Source organism: Pleurodeles waltl, chromosome 9 (genome assembly GCF_031143425.1).
Source record: "Pleurodeles waltl isolate 20211129_DDA chromosome 9, aPleWal1.hap1.20221129, whole genome shotgun sequence".
NCBI lineage: Eukaryota > Metazoa > Chordata > Amphibia > Caudata > Salamandridae > Pleurodeles > Pleurodeles waltl.
The window spans coordinates 94,150,840-94,168,033 of NC_090448.1; the positions used below are offsets into that span (position 1 = coordinate 94,150,840).

Sequence of the window (17,194 nt, forward strand, 5' to 3'; positions counted from 1 at the left end):
AAAAAAAATCTGAAATTGAATCTTAAACCCTCACCTAGAATTTCAGCCCAAACTTCCGCTGGTTCACAGGCATTCTTACAAACAACCTGTAAGTTCCCTGCCCCTAATGCAGAGATCAAAAATTGCGTCGCACAGCTGTTTTTACACCCCTGTTTGATATGGTCTGAATTAATGTTCATTTTCATTCAGCAGGTGAACACCCTCTTCCAATTTACTTTTCTATATGATGCCTCTCAGGCAGGCACATTCCATCAGAAACTGCTTTGGATCAGGTGGGGTGTGCAGACATTTACTGTGAGAAACATACCTAGAAGTTTATCCGGGCATATTATAGGTGTTGATTTATCTGATCATTGTGGAGGCAGCCTGGTCTACATCCAAACCACCTCAAAAGTAAACTGGAGGAAGACAGATCCGATTCAGCTGAGATATTCCTGAAAGAAATGCTTGATATTATAAAATCTCTCTCAAAGAAGTGAATGGTATGGAAAGACGACCAGGCAATATATCTCCATTTGCAAATGGAATACAGTAAATATTTTTGCAACAAAGCTCACTTATTCATTTCAAACAGTGGCAATCAGACTTTTACAGGACGTTATTTGTCACATGGATTGGGTATCAGGAGAGGACACGCTCAGGCTCCATGATCGGGCTTTTTCAACAGAGAACAGTACCTCTTTGTGGGGTGAATGTGGATCCCAAGGACCATTAAATAAGCTTTGCAAGTGACTGCTTGTACATTGTTCACCAGATGTACAAAACCTCTCCACTTGCTACTATATTGTGACCAGAATGCCGTTTCCATTCTGCTATCTATCTCAAATAAATCTCTTAAAGGAAAATCCTAAGCAAATGATTGCTCTTCTCAAGCAGAATTGCATGGAGGGATCGTCCATCGCAAGAGGCTCTTGCCTAAATAGATGACAAAGGGCCAGCCCCTGTAAGAGGTGCAGGGAGTCCTCTGTAAAGACCATGCAGTGTCACAATGCTGCCACCAGAACGACACTGCACCCAGGACTGTTCAATAATCCCTAAAATTACTCTTGAAAGAAGACACTGTGGGAGAAAGATGTACACGTTATTACTCCAGCATGATATAATCTCAGACACCTGGCACACAGCACATCCAAGAGACAAATTAATGCATTTCCAGTTCACAAGGGGCACAAAAGTGCTGGTGTCTGGTCAACCTAGGCCTCACAGATGGGATATGAAAACCTGCCTGGTTGTATCTCATTCGGAGGGGAGAGGATGGGCCTTTTAAGGCAGCCTGCTCTCAGACTGAGCAACACTGCAATGTGACCGATAAAGATGAGAATGAGCTAGGATATGCCCGACTCGGATCCATTGCTTACCAACAGATTGATGGGATTTGTGAACTTCCTCCTTTCTGAGTAAGAGGGCACCGGTAAACCACAAATACCACTTAATGGTACTCTAGAAAGACAGTAAGAACACCTTTAGCTCAAGTAATAGTGACCCACAAAGCATTTCTGAAGAGATACCACAGTGCTCCAAGACTTGAAAAAATATGACCAAGTTCTTTAGCTGTGACAGGTGGGACTTTTTTTATTGTTTTATTTATAGTTTTGAATATAATTCCTACAAACAATAGGAAAAAAAAGAACCATAACTTGCAACACTAGGTGAACATCCGGTACATCCTGTGGTATCACTGTAAGGACCATAGGCACATTGCGATGAAGCACAATAGGCATGTGTATGAATGACTGGAAAATACATGTTATTAACACTTGCACTACCAGTCTGTACAGCCCATCCACACAGCAATGCACGGTAATATCAATTTAGTGGTTATAGTCGTTACGTTTCTATGGTACCCAGTATAGCCACAGCAGCAACGGGTTGCGAGTTATCAGATGTAGACACGTGTGTTTGGCTTACTTTAGCTTCTCCAGTCTCCTTGCCTATCAAATAAGTCTGACATGGACCCCAGTAGTTTGTGGGTCGAATCTGAGGGAGGGCAGTTCATTGTATGTGTCGGTATGGGTGTTGCAATAGGTCATATCTGCATCCCATTCTTTTAATGTAGATAAGGGACCTCGTTCCCAACTCATCGCCACCTGGCGCTTTGCAATCAATAGTCCCATGGTTACCAATCGCCAAACCCCTTTCTCGACGTCTTCGTCATAACTGAGTAAGGCCAGAAGTGGCATGGCGGTTAAACAGCCAAACTATGCTCTCCAATTCTAGGTATACCGACATCCAGAGCCTGTGTATGCCGGGACAAGACTTGGATGTGGAGAAAGCCTGCTTCCCCGTCCCCACATCTTGGGCAGTCTGCTGTAGTGCACAACGCACATTTTATTAGCCTAACAGAAGTGTAGTATACTCAATTGAGGAATTTAAATTGGATCAATCTATGCCTTCCATTCCGGGGTCTGGATCTAGTTATTGAGCAGTAGTATTGCCACTGGGAGTCAATGTGTTGCCTAAATATCCGTGGCACTGTAACCTGGCCCTGAGGAGAGTGCGCTTCTCACGTGTAAGTATATGATCTAGATATCAGTTTCCCTTGCGCTGTTTTCAATAATCAGCCAGGAAAGTGTCCGGAACTCAGGGGGCTCAAAGAGATCACCACCTAGTATTCCGTAGTGCGCGACAGACCCTAAAGTATTGAAACCTCATCAATGGAGTCAGTGCTATAGAGGTGTTGACAAAGGAGTCCCACGGATGCCTGATCCCGTCCTGAAAGAGATCCCCCTTGGTGGTGACACCCAGTTTGCATACTGTATCCACTGCTACTTTATCCTGGCATAGCGGGGACCATGCGCACCAGACTACCCACCTGTAAGGCAAATCCACTAGGAGGGAGTGCCTGCTGGCTCAAGGAGCTATACCATGCGTGTGGGGGGGGGTTGAGGGAATCAAAGATACCATATTGTCTTTTGGGAGGTATAAATATACGACAAGGTAGTGCCCGGGGGCTTGATATGTCTCGTTCGACATGTAAGTGCCATGCATCAAACAGACCATTCAGCCAGCCATGGGTCAGCATGCAGCGCACTGCCCTGTAGTAATCCGAGGTCCGGGGCATTCAGCCCACCCATGTCGTACGGCGGCGTGAGAATATTCCAACTGACCCATGGCTACTTTAATCCCCCATCCCCCCAAGGAAAGCCTGGTTAGTAGGGAGTGCAGCGTGGTAAAGAACGACCAGGGGAGCAACACTGGGATGTTTTGAAATAGTAACAAAAACTGCAGAAGCAGAATCATTTTCATGAGGGCCATGCACCCCACTAAAGAAAGGAAGAGCTTAATCCATCGGTCTATGGCACTCACTAAGGTCTGAATAGCCCTCCCATAATTACTTTAAAAAAAACAGATCGGTCTGTATGAACCATTAGACCTAAATAGTGGACTGAGTCCGTTCTCCATGTGAGAGGGAAATCTAAAGGCACTGGAGTTAAAGCAGGGTTAAGGGGGAAAACAATTGATTTCCCCCAGTTTATCTTCAGGCTCGAGTGGCCACACAATCTTACCACCTCACAAAGCACAGGGGTGAGGTTACGCTCCGGGTCTTGGACATACAAAAGGGTATCATCAGCATAGGCAGAAAGTGTCAAGGTGTACCCTGGGAAGCGAACCTCCCTATGGCATGGTAATAACGCAGGGCACATGCCAATGATTCTGCCACAAGGGCTTACAGTAGTGGCCAAAGCAGGCAACCTTGCCTGGTACCTTTGGTACCAACTCGGGGGTTCTGAAACAACACTACTGACCCTTACTTGGGCCATGGGACTAGCTTTCAGTGATTGTACTAACTGATTAAATATCTCCCCCACTCATATACACCGCAATACAGCCAACCCTGTTGAACGCCTTTTCTGCATCTAGAAAGACTGTGGCCCTCCGCACTTTTGGATTTATCTGCTGTATGGTACTAAAAAGAGTACGGAGGTTCATTGTGAGATTACGGCCAGGTATGAATCCCGCCTGCCCTGGCCCAATTATTCTGGGAAGGAGTGGTGCCAGTCTATTGGCCAGGAATTTTGCATAAAGTTTGTGTCTACATTTAGGAGGGAGAGAGGTTGGTACGATGAGCACTGCGCAGGAGGCGTATCGGGTTTAAGTAGGGTGATAATTATTGCCTCATTCTTGGATGGTGGCACTAAGGTGTCCCCAGCCATCTCAGTGAACAATGTCTGCAGGTGCGGCATTAGTAATTCTTGGTACGCTTTATATAACGCCACTGTGAGCCCGGCACTGCGCAACTCCGCAGGCTGAAGTGGGGACATCAGGCGTTAACGGTGAACAAAAGCCAAGGCATGGCGCTCAAGATAATCCTCCATTCCAGGCATGCCGTCCGTAATTTTATACATGTAGGCGACTGCATAATAATCTCAAAATCTACCAGATATCTCAGTGGGATCACAAATGATGCGCCCACCCCTCAGTCTATATTCTCGAGCAAGGTGTCCATTTCCCTGTTGGGCCTCAGCAGGGAAGCCAATGTCGCTTCAGGGTTGCTCAACCTCCCCATAAGACTGTATTTACCTAAATGTTGGAGTTCCTCTAGCACATGATGAAATTGTTAGTTTTTCTTTAAACTGCCCCATCAGACCCCTGATGTCCTGCTCCAGCCGCACGAAGCGGCCACATTTAGCTTTTAAGACCCCTGCATGCTTGGCTATAGTTATGCCACTTATAAAGACCTTGAAAGTTTCCCACACCACACTAAACTTGGCGACCAATCGCAAATTTAGACAGAAAGTCCTCGATGGCCTCTGTGAGGTCCTTTTTAAAGGCCGCGTCCAGCAAGGAGGAAAGCGTCATGTGAAGGAAGCCACCCCATTTTTATGACTCTCTAAAGTCAGTAGTAGTGGTGAGTGATCAGAGTATGTCCTAGGGTATGTCCAATGCGTTATATAGGACACCAGGCTCCTGGCAACCAACCAGTAATTGATACGTGTGTGCAGGTTATGTACTGATGTGTAATGTATGTAATCGCCCTCTGTTGGAAACATGCCTCCAAACATCAACAAGGCTGGTGATAGCAGCAATAGCCGTCACTGCACGGGCGGCAGCAGAAGGATGCCCGTGACGACAGGCCATCCCTCAATTTGCATGTCACAATTGAACAGCATCAATCCAATGCCACCCACCATTCAAATCCCTTCCCTGCGTGTTGTGGAGCACACATGAGGGTGGACGTTACCAATCCACTAAACATGTAGGTTCAAAGAGGTCCCCATGCTACTCATTATCCAGCTTGAAGACTAAGCAGGGGAGTGTCTTTGGCCACTGGCCGCCATTTGGCGCATCAAGTATTGTTGAGGTTTCTTAGGATCGCTAAAGAGGTGCGGCTTGCTGTCCACCACCACTCGGAGTTTGGCCGGGTAGAGCATTTGGTATTCCAGTTTGAGTTCTTGAAGCAGACATTTGACTTGCAAAAAATGCCTCCTGGCCTTTTGCACCTGCAGGGTAAAGTCTGGGTACAGAGTGATGACAGCCCTCATGATGCAAAATCTTAATTTCACGTGCCTTCCTCGGAGGGACAGCCCTGCCTCAATTTAGAGGTTTTGCTATCACTCGACGAGGAGGCCCCACCGGGGGGTGGTCTGGACATCAAAGAGCGGTGCGCTCGCTCAATTACGAAGTTGTCCGAGAAGGTTTAATGGCTGAGCAGCGTCACAAGAAGCCGCTCAATGTACTGTTCCATATTGTCAATGGCCATCGATTCAGCTATGCCAACAATGCGCAGGTTACTCCTACGGGAGCAGGCTTTCCAAATCTTCCATTTTAGCCTGTAAGACTGTAACAGACTTATCCAATTTTGCTTGCACCTTGGTGACTGTGCTATGATTGTCTTCCATTCCTGGTATTCTGTGCCCCGCTGTTTCCAAGCGCTTAGCGCGCTTGTCTAGCCGCTCTGACCCCCTGCCCATTCAAAATGAGAATAAGTCTATTTTACTCTAAATAGTGGCTAGGTTTTGTTGCATGGCTGCATGGATGTGCCAGAGTTCAGGCTCTGCATCTGGTTCAGGGTCCCCTATGGTGCCGACACTGTCTGGGTGACCATCCCTAGTCTTGGGGGTCTTGCGTATTTCAAAATGTAATTTGGCTTGTGTCTTATCTGCCCATTCTCCAATAGCCAAGGGACCATTACCAGCCCACAACTGTGAGACTGATGCAGGAAAGAACAAAGCACTGCTCCTTAAGCACTTACAATCTTGGCTACATCGCGGCACGGGTCCCTGATGCGCCCTCTCCAGTGCTGGCACCCTTATAGTTCCACTTCTGTGGGGGACCCGGGTCAGCAGCACATGTGGTATCCCTGGGGCCTGCCAGCTGGTTAAGTCCTCACTCCTTCCACTGACACAGGTCCCATTCAGCTCCAGAAGGCTTTAACGCTGCTGCACACCTCCAACTCCAATCTCTGCCGATTCAGCCCACTCTGCAATGAGTCAGCTAGGGAGGGGCGTGGCCCAAGGACTTCAACTCTCCTGGTTCTCCAGCACATCACCAGGCAGCACGAAGCAGCAGCCTCTCTGGATCAGCACTTCTGGGCCAGTCTTCCTCACTCCGCCGTCAGGGCAGCACAGTGGTCTACAAACCAGTCGCTCACCCTCTCCCTGGGGTAAGTACTCACCAACACCGACTACCCACACTCACCTGCTGCCAGGGGGCCTGCAAGTCCATTCAAAGGCAAGTATGCTGCACCCCACACGTCGCTGTATAGTGGCGAGTCGGGCGGGCCACCCCGTTATCTTAATGGTAACCAGAGTGCCAGTGTTCACTCTGAGTAATATGTCGTATGAGGGCTGCAGGATTATGTAGGATAGCGTGGCGGTCTCAGGAGTAAAATTAACTTGAGCCATCTTGTAGCTCGGCAAGCTAGAAGTAAAATACCTCCATTGGTTGACAGTTCTGGGAGACATCTGTTGTGTGCAGTCACAGTTTTGACTAACAGTAGCGTAAAGCAGTGGTTCCCAACCTTTTGACTTCTGTGGACCCCCACTTTATCATTACTGGAACCTGGGGACTCCCACTGAATTGTTGGAATCCAGGGACTCCTCACTGAGTCATTACTGAAGCCGAGAATCCCGGCCTAAACATTGTTGATGATTTGAACAAAAAAATAATACACAAAAAATGGATAAATAAGCATTCATCACACAAATAACACATTTTACTTAATTTGCAAGCAAATATAAAAAAGAAAAAAAAAAAAATTCATAGGAAGGTTGGAGCTTTTCTAAATTCAAATGAAGCCACACGTCGTCAATAATATATTGTTTGATGCACCTACAATGCTTCAACAAATCAATATTACAGTACATTTTAACATTTTCAATTGTGCATTTAGCCACTTTAGATACACTATTAATCTGTTAATATTAACTTTCTAAGCAGTCACAGACCCCCTGAGGAGGATTCGCGGGCCCCCAGGCTTCCCCGGACCACAGGTTGGGAACCACTGGCGTGGAGGGTTAAATGTGCCTTCACAAAGCACATGCTGTATCAGATCACACAAGAGTATTTTTTTGTAGATGGTAAGTGGGCTAATGCTCTTGCCACAGCTATTGACATTTTTTACTTACAGTTCATAACATGCATCTTTATTGCAGAGAAATCTTATTACCAATAGCAAGGACCTGCATGCAAATTCTAATTCATGGTTTTAGACACATTGTTCCCCCCCCCCACCCCCCCTCCCCCCAAACTGTTATTCTTAAATCATTTGTGTCAATCATACACAGATAAATCGTGCATTATTTCAATCCATGCACATCTCACATAGGAGGGTTGAACAAAGTTAGAAGCCTGCTTGTCACAGTTTCTCTAAAACACCTGTGAAGTGATTCGCAGTGCTTGTTTCATTAATTGCATTGGCATCTGAGTAATAGGCTACAGATAGCTCCCAGCAAGCTGATACTTGAAAAAAGAAGGGCTGAAGACCCTTTAAGCAAGGCTGGAAGTATAAATAAGAAAGCCCATTCGCTGTATCCAGGTTGCTGCTCCTAACAGTTTGTAGGCAACATGTCGGAGCAGCTTAAATTCTGTCCGGTGTTGGAAAATGACATGGCAAATTTAGCATGTTTCTCTAAGTCTGTAGGATTTCACAGCCAGCACAGAAATAGCTTCAGGAACCAAGATCAGCACTGTCCTCCCTCACCCCCTTTTTTTTCCACAAGAGTAACTGTGCTGCCCAGTTTTTAGGGAAAGGCGAGATCTATGGCTCCCCCAGCAGAGGAACTTGTACCAGATCGACCTGTGACATTGACCTGAGGTCAGGGTAGCCTTGAGGGTGGTGGATACCTTAAGAGAGAATGAATATTATTCAAGGTAAAAATGAACAATTAGTTGAGTGGTTGCTATGAAAATAGTAGCAAACTGGACAAACAGGCAAATTGTTAACCGTTACATGTGGCTACCAGATGACTGCTGTGCCCAACCCAAGATCGGCCAAACTAAACCACTGCGCTCCATAGGTACCTCACCCAAAGGGAAATTAAAAGCAAGCATACAAACGTTTATCTCACCTGGTGCCCTAATCAAGGTGAGACCCACACGGCCTTACTCCAACCTTTTCTTGGAGTTTTAGACAAATTTCAGTCAGCACTTGCTTTAAGAGAATGTCAATCTTGTGCAAAGGTACAGTTAATTTGTAGTGCTGAGGGTCAGTTACTTATTTAAGTCAATTCACAGGTTTGGTCTTATCAACTATGGATTTCATTAGCATTCCATAAATGCAGTGTACAAAGGTAACTGACTAGGACAGAAGCAAAATAACAAATTACCTCAAAAGTGAGCTTATTTTTCTCCTTATCAGAGAAAGGGAATCTTTGGCAAACCACATCTCTCAGATACTCTTCCACAAACTCCATAGTTTGGGCGAACCGCTCCTTGATCTCATCCTTCGACGCCCCGCTGCTGTCATAACTAAGAAAAGAGGAAATATTTTAAGTAACTGGGATTTTAAATAATTGACAAGTATAATGCAAAGTTATGTACAGGTTCAAATAACTCGCCGTAGTGACACTTACTTCAGCTCATATATTTCTCCTCTCAAATCAATGGGCTTTCCACCAACTAGTAAAGGAGATTTGAGGCTCACTGGGGTCCCGTTTGTTTTTCTTCAATTTACAAAGAGTATGCAACTTGCTTAACTTTCTCAGTACCATTTCCCATGACCGTGGTGCCACAGGCATCACATCTGGCAAATCATTTAAAACAGAGCGCTACAATATGCAAAGAGGACTTCAACTTGACCAAGTAGAAGAATCATGTCCTGCCGTCCCTTTTAGACCATCTTGAATATCCATAGCCCTTGATTCCATAGTTGGCCAGGTAGGTGCCAGATTTCAAAATTACTCTGCAAAAATATGCAGTCCGCTTTATGTAGGCAGAGGTAGAGCTAGACAGAAAATTCTCACTGAAGTAAATTCTTACTGAAGTGACTGCGAGACAGAATAGTAACTTAAAAAATTACATCTTAAAGCTTGCTTGTGATCAGAAAGGATTGCTGTAATCATGGTGAAAACTCCTGAAATTGATTTAGGTTTTCCATGCTCCCACTCACATGACAACCTCGTGCAAAGGTGGATGACTAGCAGGACTGGGAAACATGAAAAGCTACTGAATATGTATCTGGTGCTACACCCCAGACAAAGAAGGCTCAGAGCCCCAGATTCGTAATTCCAGACGGTGTAGCTACAGTTTACTGTAGAATGATGCAAGCAGGGGGAGGAACAGCAACAGTGTTTTGTAGACCACATCACAGCATGCTCGCTTCTTTGACGAATGTAGTGGTTGCCGCAAAATGTTACGGGGGGGTATAACACCGCGATGACAAAGTCATGTGCCAATCTGGGATAAAGCAAGGGTACCTAGGGATCTCAACACCTTTCCATCGCTCATCACCAATTTGTGAGATGGAAGATGAGGAAGTACACAAAGGTAGGAAATCTTAATAATGCACCGTTCAAGCCATTCGTACAGATGGAGAGATTTCAGCCCAACCAATAGAGATTTGGGAATGATCAGCTTAGCTGCAGGGATATGTAACCATCCAGTAAATCAATTATCTCAAGTCCCTCACAAAAATTCTGAAACTGGTCCAAATAGGTGACAAATCAGTCTTCTAGCACCTACGAAATAAACACCTACGACAAGATCTATTTCTAAATAGTTTAGGAACAAAAATTAAAAACAGAACTGTGAGATGCCAATTGGAAGATATTCTAGCTCATCTCTAAAAGACAATAACTAGAGAACCTAAAAACTCCCACATTGCTGTATCACATTGGCTAGGGTACACAAACGGGGAAATAAGGCAGGCGTTAGAGAGGATGAGGGGATGATGGTGCCCTACTGCATAATTTCTAAAATCCTCCTAAGAGTATTGTGCAGAGCGAATGATGCTACTTGACCGACTGTCAGAAGGCCATTCAGGCCATATGTCAGTGTTAATTTTCCTGGGGTGTACATGAAGGTAGGCCTCACCTTTACACTCAAAACAGAGCAAACAATGACACAGTTGCAGCAAGTGGTAAGACAAGCAAGCACTATTCACTGGGGAAAGAGGAGTACAGAATGCAGGACCAGCTGCACAGAAAGTGGCATGACCTGTTTGTGGAAAATCCAATAGCAAAGGTTAACCCCCTGACAAGTTACTGAGACACAATGGGACCACATTCTAGGCTACCTTTAAGACAGAATCTTGGGAATTCAAACTCTTGTTTCATAGGGTAGTAAGTATTATCCCACTAGAAATTACAAAATAGGATCAGTTGTGGAGTCGACCAAGACTGAGCTCTAGAGGGCACCAAGGGTGCCCATTAATAAAGTGACAGTTGCTTGAGTTGCATGTAACCAGAGAGTGTTAGGTGTGCTATGTAAAGCACAGTTTAGGTCTTAGTAGGGAGGGGAATAATGAGGTAATAAGCTTTAAGGGAGAGGTGATTTATAGGATTGTTAAATGAAAGACTTGGCTCAATCATTAGGAAAGCACAAACAGATTTCAACTTAATAACAAAAGTCTGTAGTTTGCGTCAGTCATAGTTATGTGCATGTTTGGTATTGTGACAATTTGCCACAGCTTTGAGATAAGGCAACCCCAGTTTAAAAGCTCCTCTATCAGGGAGAAAATATGCTTTCACAAGGTGTACATTGAAAGTGCTCATTGTGTACCCTGGATATAAATAGGTCTTTCAAAGAATAACTAGGAAAAGTAAGAAGAGAATGATTTCTGCTTATAAATGACCAGCCTACTGAGCCGATCTGACAACACATTCAATCTGTCCAGAACCCACACCCACAGCTATAATGCTGAAGTGAAAGTTTAAGAACTGTGTGAATACTCTTATGCTGGATGCAAAAATGTGGCCTTGTTGCCAGACCTCTAATTTTAATGAACAGTAAACCTGTGATTTACAATTTAACACTAAACTGTAATTATCAGTCAGCACATGCCCTATCATACCTCACGCACCAGGAAAGGATTGCAGAAATAGAGTACTGCGACGAGTGTCACTTGGCAAGTGTTTGCCACAAGTAGCTCAGTAGCATTCACCTAGTAGTTCTCATAGGTAAACCCTAGCACAGAACCTCAGACGGCTGGTGCGTTTAAATAAGGCAGCACAGCTCATCAAGGCCTTTGGAGTGATAGCCAGTGACACAGGGTCTGCTACATGACCATATGTACCACTCGCAATCTAGGTAAGTGACAATGAGATTAGTCAAATTCTGGTCCTCGCTCTATCAATCGCATCATATGTGAGAACAAAGGACCATTAAAGTGCTTGCAGTAGCCTGAACAGTAACCAGTGGTGACCCACTGAAGGGTAGGACAATCGAGCCAGAGTGAAAACCTGTTAGTTGGGTGGAGGATCAGTCCTGGAGCTGAGGAGAGCAGGGTATGGATCCAGAGCAGAGACAATTAGGCACCTCAAGGGCATTCTTCGTTGTTTATCTGCATGTGTGCACATTTGTGTGTATCTTTGATATTGTATGCCCCCCAATAAACAGTGTTGCATCCTTGAAACTATCTCTAGTGTGAAGGACCATCAAAAGACCAAAAGTACATGTTGCCCCTTATCATGAGGGATTCATCTCTGGAACAATTGTCTGTTCATGGCATAATAGGACCAGTGGCATAAAAATGGTCATCCTTGACTATTGTGGGCATTACTGGCCTAGTTGTGGCGTACTAGCAGCAGTCTTGATATTAATAAGACTGACCTACTTTTCGCCATCCATGACAATGATAGCTACCATTTGTATAATAATGGGCATGACTGGTATATGGTGATTATCCTAGCCATTGTGGTGCTAGCCTCGGCACAGTGGTGGCCTTGCATAGTAGTGATCAATTGTGGACTATTACAGCCATTCTTGGTGTTATGATCATCCATACCCTATCACTAACAGATGGGCATTTGAAGTTGAATCTGTCCAACTGAGGAATTTTTACTCAAAAACAAGTTGATATTTGGAACACTCTTAAAATTCATTTTTTTTTTTTAAACAATATTTTAAGGTACTATGTAGCCACTATTGTACAGTGAAACACTGCTAGTAGCCAGGGAGAACAAGAACTTTCCTTGAGCAGAAGTCACCACAATATTATGTTGAGATCATATGGGCATTAAAGTATCTTATGAGGATACACCTGCAAGAGGTTGAAAAACGAATACTTGTACTTTTGATTGTTTTTGCAGACAAAGGGCCACAAGAGATCCTGGAAGCACTGACTTCGTACAAAATAAATTACCACCAAACTGTAATCAACATGTTGGTCTTAAAAACATAACTACCGGGCTAGAAATTTTAATTGGATGGCAGTTGCCCTTGTAGTAAGCTGCCAATGGGATGGCAAACTCACTACTTGTATTGTATTTTGCTAAAGACGTTGGGTTAGAGAAAACGGAGTCTTCCAAGAGAATTCTTTGACTTTGCTACCTCTATGAAACACCATATTTTCAGAAAAACTAGGCAACCCTGTGTTCGAGCAAAGATTTTTTTTGTTGCTACAATTGATTGAGAATTTGTTTCTCCAAGATTTACCAAGGAATTGTCATTAACCCACTAGTTTGCGGTTTCACTTGTTTGAAGTTGCTATCCTTTCCTCCAAAGCAGGATACTGTTTTGTGTCATGAACCTTCCACAACTATACTCCAGACATGCTTCATTTGATAATTTGAACTGAGATAGAATGACATGTCAGACCTTCACAATTATGTCAGTTTGCACAGCCGAAACTGCATACTAGAAGGAATAACATGGATTTCAATGCATCCATAGACAAGAAGCAGATTTAATCTGTAAATTGATAAACTCAAATACATGTGATTATTGTATTAAAATTAGAATCCAACTGAAACCATACCAACCTGGAAGTCCTCACGGCCAGCTGGAACATCAAGATCCATTGGTATGTGGACAGCTGAATTTATGTAAACATCCCAACAGAAATTTACATCTCTTGACTTAAAGATTATCTTGCCACAATCTAGCTCTCCAGGTGAAAATCCTACTTATGGATCACTTCCCACAGTTTGTGTGAATCGTCCATGACAAACAAGTGCCAAAACAGCACATTGATGTGCCTTGAGAACTTCATCCCAGGTCCTTCTCTACTAGCACACAACTGGCAATTTCCTGCATTACTAACAAAGCAGTAGACTTCTGCATTCCATGCACAGAAACAAAAATCAAGATGTCCAGCAGGTTGTGTAAGACCTGAAGCAGCAGCCAGGCCATGGACTATAAATTCAGAAAAAGATATCAATCCTTTTGCTTTTCACCTAGAATCGTGACCTCTCCATACCGAGATTAAACACGTTTTTATGCTCCTGCTCTTCATGAAGGAACTGTAGGCTCTCCTTTACAAACAACCCTTCATCGGCTGTTGGAGGTGGCATGTTCTTGTTGGTTGTGGCAAGGCCCAGACAGGCAGAATCTTGCCACTCAGGTTAGGTGTGGGGTAATTACACTTGGTGTATAACCTGCATTCACCCTTGGGTAGCGCAGCACATAGCAGTCAAGCTTACAACAGAGGCAATGTATAAAGCAAGGGCCCAGCACTTTCCCACCACAACCAGGCTAGTGGATGCCACTGTGTTTGAAGGCATCCTGGGGTCCCAAACTGCCCTCCACCCACCAACCAGCTTCGGCTATCCTACCACCCCACAAACCATAGATTGAGTCAACCTTCCCCGTGGATCCTAGGCCGATCTCAGGGACAAAGTGGAAAGGTGGGAGGGGCAGAGAAGACAACAGCCGATCCAGCAATAATTAGCAAGGAGGCGGTTGGGCTCCCAAGTAGGAGGTCCATTCAGATGTCTGCCACAAACAGAGCAAGAGACACTGGGGCCGCCTGTTAGCCACCGCAGCACCCAGCCCCACCACAGTCAGCTTTACAAAATAGTTACCATTTTGACACCTCTGGAACAGAAGTGCACCGTCTGGGTGAGTTGACTTGCGTTCCCCTCGACAATTCCAGTTGCACACCACAAGTTACTAGGTCTGCACCCCCTTTTACAAGGAGGCACTCAATCTGGTGCACAAAGTTGAGTGAGTTGCACCAGACCGTTACCCTCCCATGTGGAAGGTCCTCAGGGTTAGACCTCCACAAAAAAATGAGGCACAACGTCCGGGGCAGATGACCTGAATCGCCCTCAACCATACAATCACTCCAAAGACAATTCCCAATGTGGTACCTAATCAGGAGGAGACACTAGCCTGGTGCCTGATGAATTGAACTGCACCAGATGCTCCCATGAAGAACATAAATCCTGCACCTCTCTGGAATGAGGCACAACGTCTAGCACTTGATGACTTGAGTCAGTCTAGTTCACCTGGTTATGCAATCAACTACGTTTCTGTACCTCCCTCGAGTGAGGCTCAACATCTGGTGCACAATGACTTTAGTCACAACAGGCTCCCTGGTTTCACACTTCGACACAAGTTCAGCCGCACCAAAGGAGGCTTTGTATAGTACAACTATGGTTGCATCCCCACCTCAGAGGGTCGCAACCTATGAACGGGCACAGCACGCAAAGCACATGCACCAGAGAGAAATGGGACTCCCTCAACAGCAGGCCACGCAGGGTCCCGCAACAGGTGATCCCGCTAGCATAAGATGTCTCAGCATGCAGTGGTCCCCATGATGAAGGGCCACTCACCTGAAGTGTGGGCAGTACTAGCAGGCTCTGCAACAGGTAACTCCCGTCTACAGACACAATACTTAGTCCATGCTCACGCCGCTGCTGCCCGGTGGAGTCCAGCATACAATGTAGGTGCAGAAGATGGCATACTCTCCAGATGGTACCGCCAGATGATGTAAATCCCTTGCAGGAGGTCTTTGATGTCCCTGAGACGTCTGTAGGACCGGGGGGTGGCAGCCAACCTGCTCTTGGAGAGCAAACCTATATTCACGGCACAGCAGTAGGCAGGCCATCCACAATGCAGGAAGGGTGCGCGGATGCCTTCCTTAGACAGTTATCCTCCTATGCACAACAGATTCCTCTGGCAGTGCATACCACGTAGTTCAGCAGTATTGGTCCTGTGTCACTTTAGATGCAAATCTGCCTTGCTGAAAGATAGTACCCCTAGTTATACTGTGTGCTTTTGAAGTTAAGGGTGGTTCAAAGGGTTCTCCTTCGAACCACAGATGTCTTCCCTAAATTTCCTCCCCATCTGTCCAGAGGATGTGGAATGGAGATCTTTATCTTTAGTGGAGCCATGCTCTCGCTCTGAGAGGTCAAGTATCAGAGACCCCTCCCTCCAATCGATCTATCCCAGGCCGCAAGGGGCAGGGGTCTGTCATTCTGAATGCTCAAGTTTTATAGCTGTTGCTTGGGGAATGCAGATGTGCAGTTCCCCACACCCAGCCTAATGAAGTAGAATTTTCAGGTCACAAAGCATTTTAGAATCCAGAAATGCCTCCTTACTAAAAGAGGCATTTCTAGTGCATTAATAATAAAACCACCTTTGCCATCAGAGGGGGGGTTGTTACTCTGAATCTATTCATACCAAACATCATAAGGCTACTTCTCTGCAATCCACTTTTGCAGACAGACCTATTAAGACTTTTCTTCTGTCTTACCTTATGGGCAGAGCAGCTCTCATGGACAGTGCAAACATGATTGGATGTTCCACACCCTCTGGGCATGTGTGGACTTAGGTTACAATCACCTCAAGAGGGCAAGTGCACCTATACTGGCCTGCGCTATCTGACTCAGCCCCTATTTTAGAATCCCTGTGTGCACATATGCACACCCTGGCACATGCCAGCACCAATATCTATATAGAAAACCACCCGTGTGCCAGTATGAGCACATGGGCTGGCACCAGACTCACTATAGGTATGATGCCCTGGTGCAGGTAGGCACATAGAGGCTAGCTAAGCCAGACATATATAAAACCACCATCTATAAGGTGGGCACACCCTGGCCTATTGGCTCCGCGTCTCCAAAGGTCCTTTTGTGTAAGTGCACACCCCAGGGCCTGCCATGATTGATCCCGACCACGTTGGTAAGCGCCACAACTTACACAATAGAGGACATGCACATGCCCTGAACCATCACCAATATAACGACTTCCAACACTCTCACTGCAATGTGCATACTGCTAATATGTGAAAACACTCCCTTCCCTGTTGACACAATAACAAACACATACATAGAGTCAAATACTTGACATTACTGCTTGTTCTCATGAGCTATCATTTGCACTTGAGTCTATCCTTTGTGTTATACCATGTGTAGCATGAACATCTCATAGGGCTCTAAGCATTGATCTGTGATCAATACAAATTGTACTTTCAATTTTAAGTTACATTTAGAACAATGAATATAATCAAAATAGATTTTATCAAATTAAACCTCAACATTCACTGAGAAATAAAACCAATGTTTATGACAGATAATGAGTAATTATGCTGCTCAGTTTCCCATTAGAGTCCACACTATGTTGCAAGAAAGCTACAGCAGCAACAATTCTGAAATACAAGTTTACCAAAACACCTGGATGGCGCCATGGTTTGAGCATGGTACGTTTAATACCCTTGAAATGTGACAAGGTGAAACACTGGGTAAAGACATACAGTGGACAGACAGCCCAATCTCAGTCACATAGGAAGGTGCACACAGTGCTAATGTACTCGGACAAGTGCAAGACCAAATGTTCAACATGCACAACAGACAGTCCAATGTTTACTTAC

At 45.1% G+C, this 17,194-nt stretch overlaps 1 protein-coding gene across 5 annotated transcripts in view; it reads right to left on the bottom strand.

Moving 5' to 3' along the window:
* The window catches only part of ITPR1 (inositol 1,4,5-trisphosphate receptor type 1), a 1,104,774-nt gene that overhangs the window by 553,208 nt on the left and 534,372 nt on the right, over window positions 1-17,194 (bottom strand). For all 5 annotated transcript variants that reach the window (XM_069206352.1, XM_069206351.1, XM_069206348.1 and 2 more), the window contains exon 21: window positions 8,769-8,910. In XM_069206352.1, coding sequence (XP_069062453.1) covers window positions 8,769-8,910 — 142 coding nt within the window. The remainder of the gene's footprint in view (window positions 1-8,768; window positions 8,911-17,194) is intronic.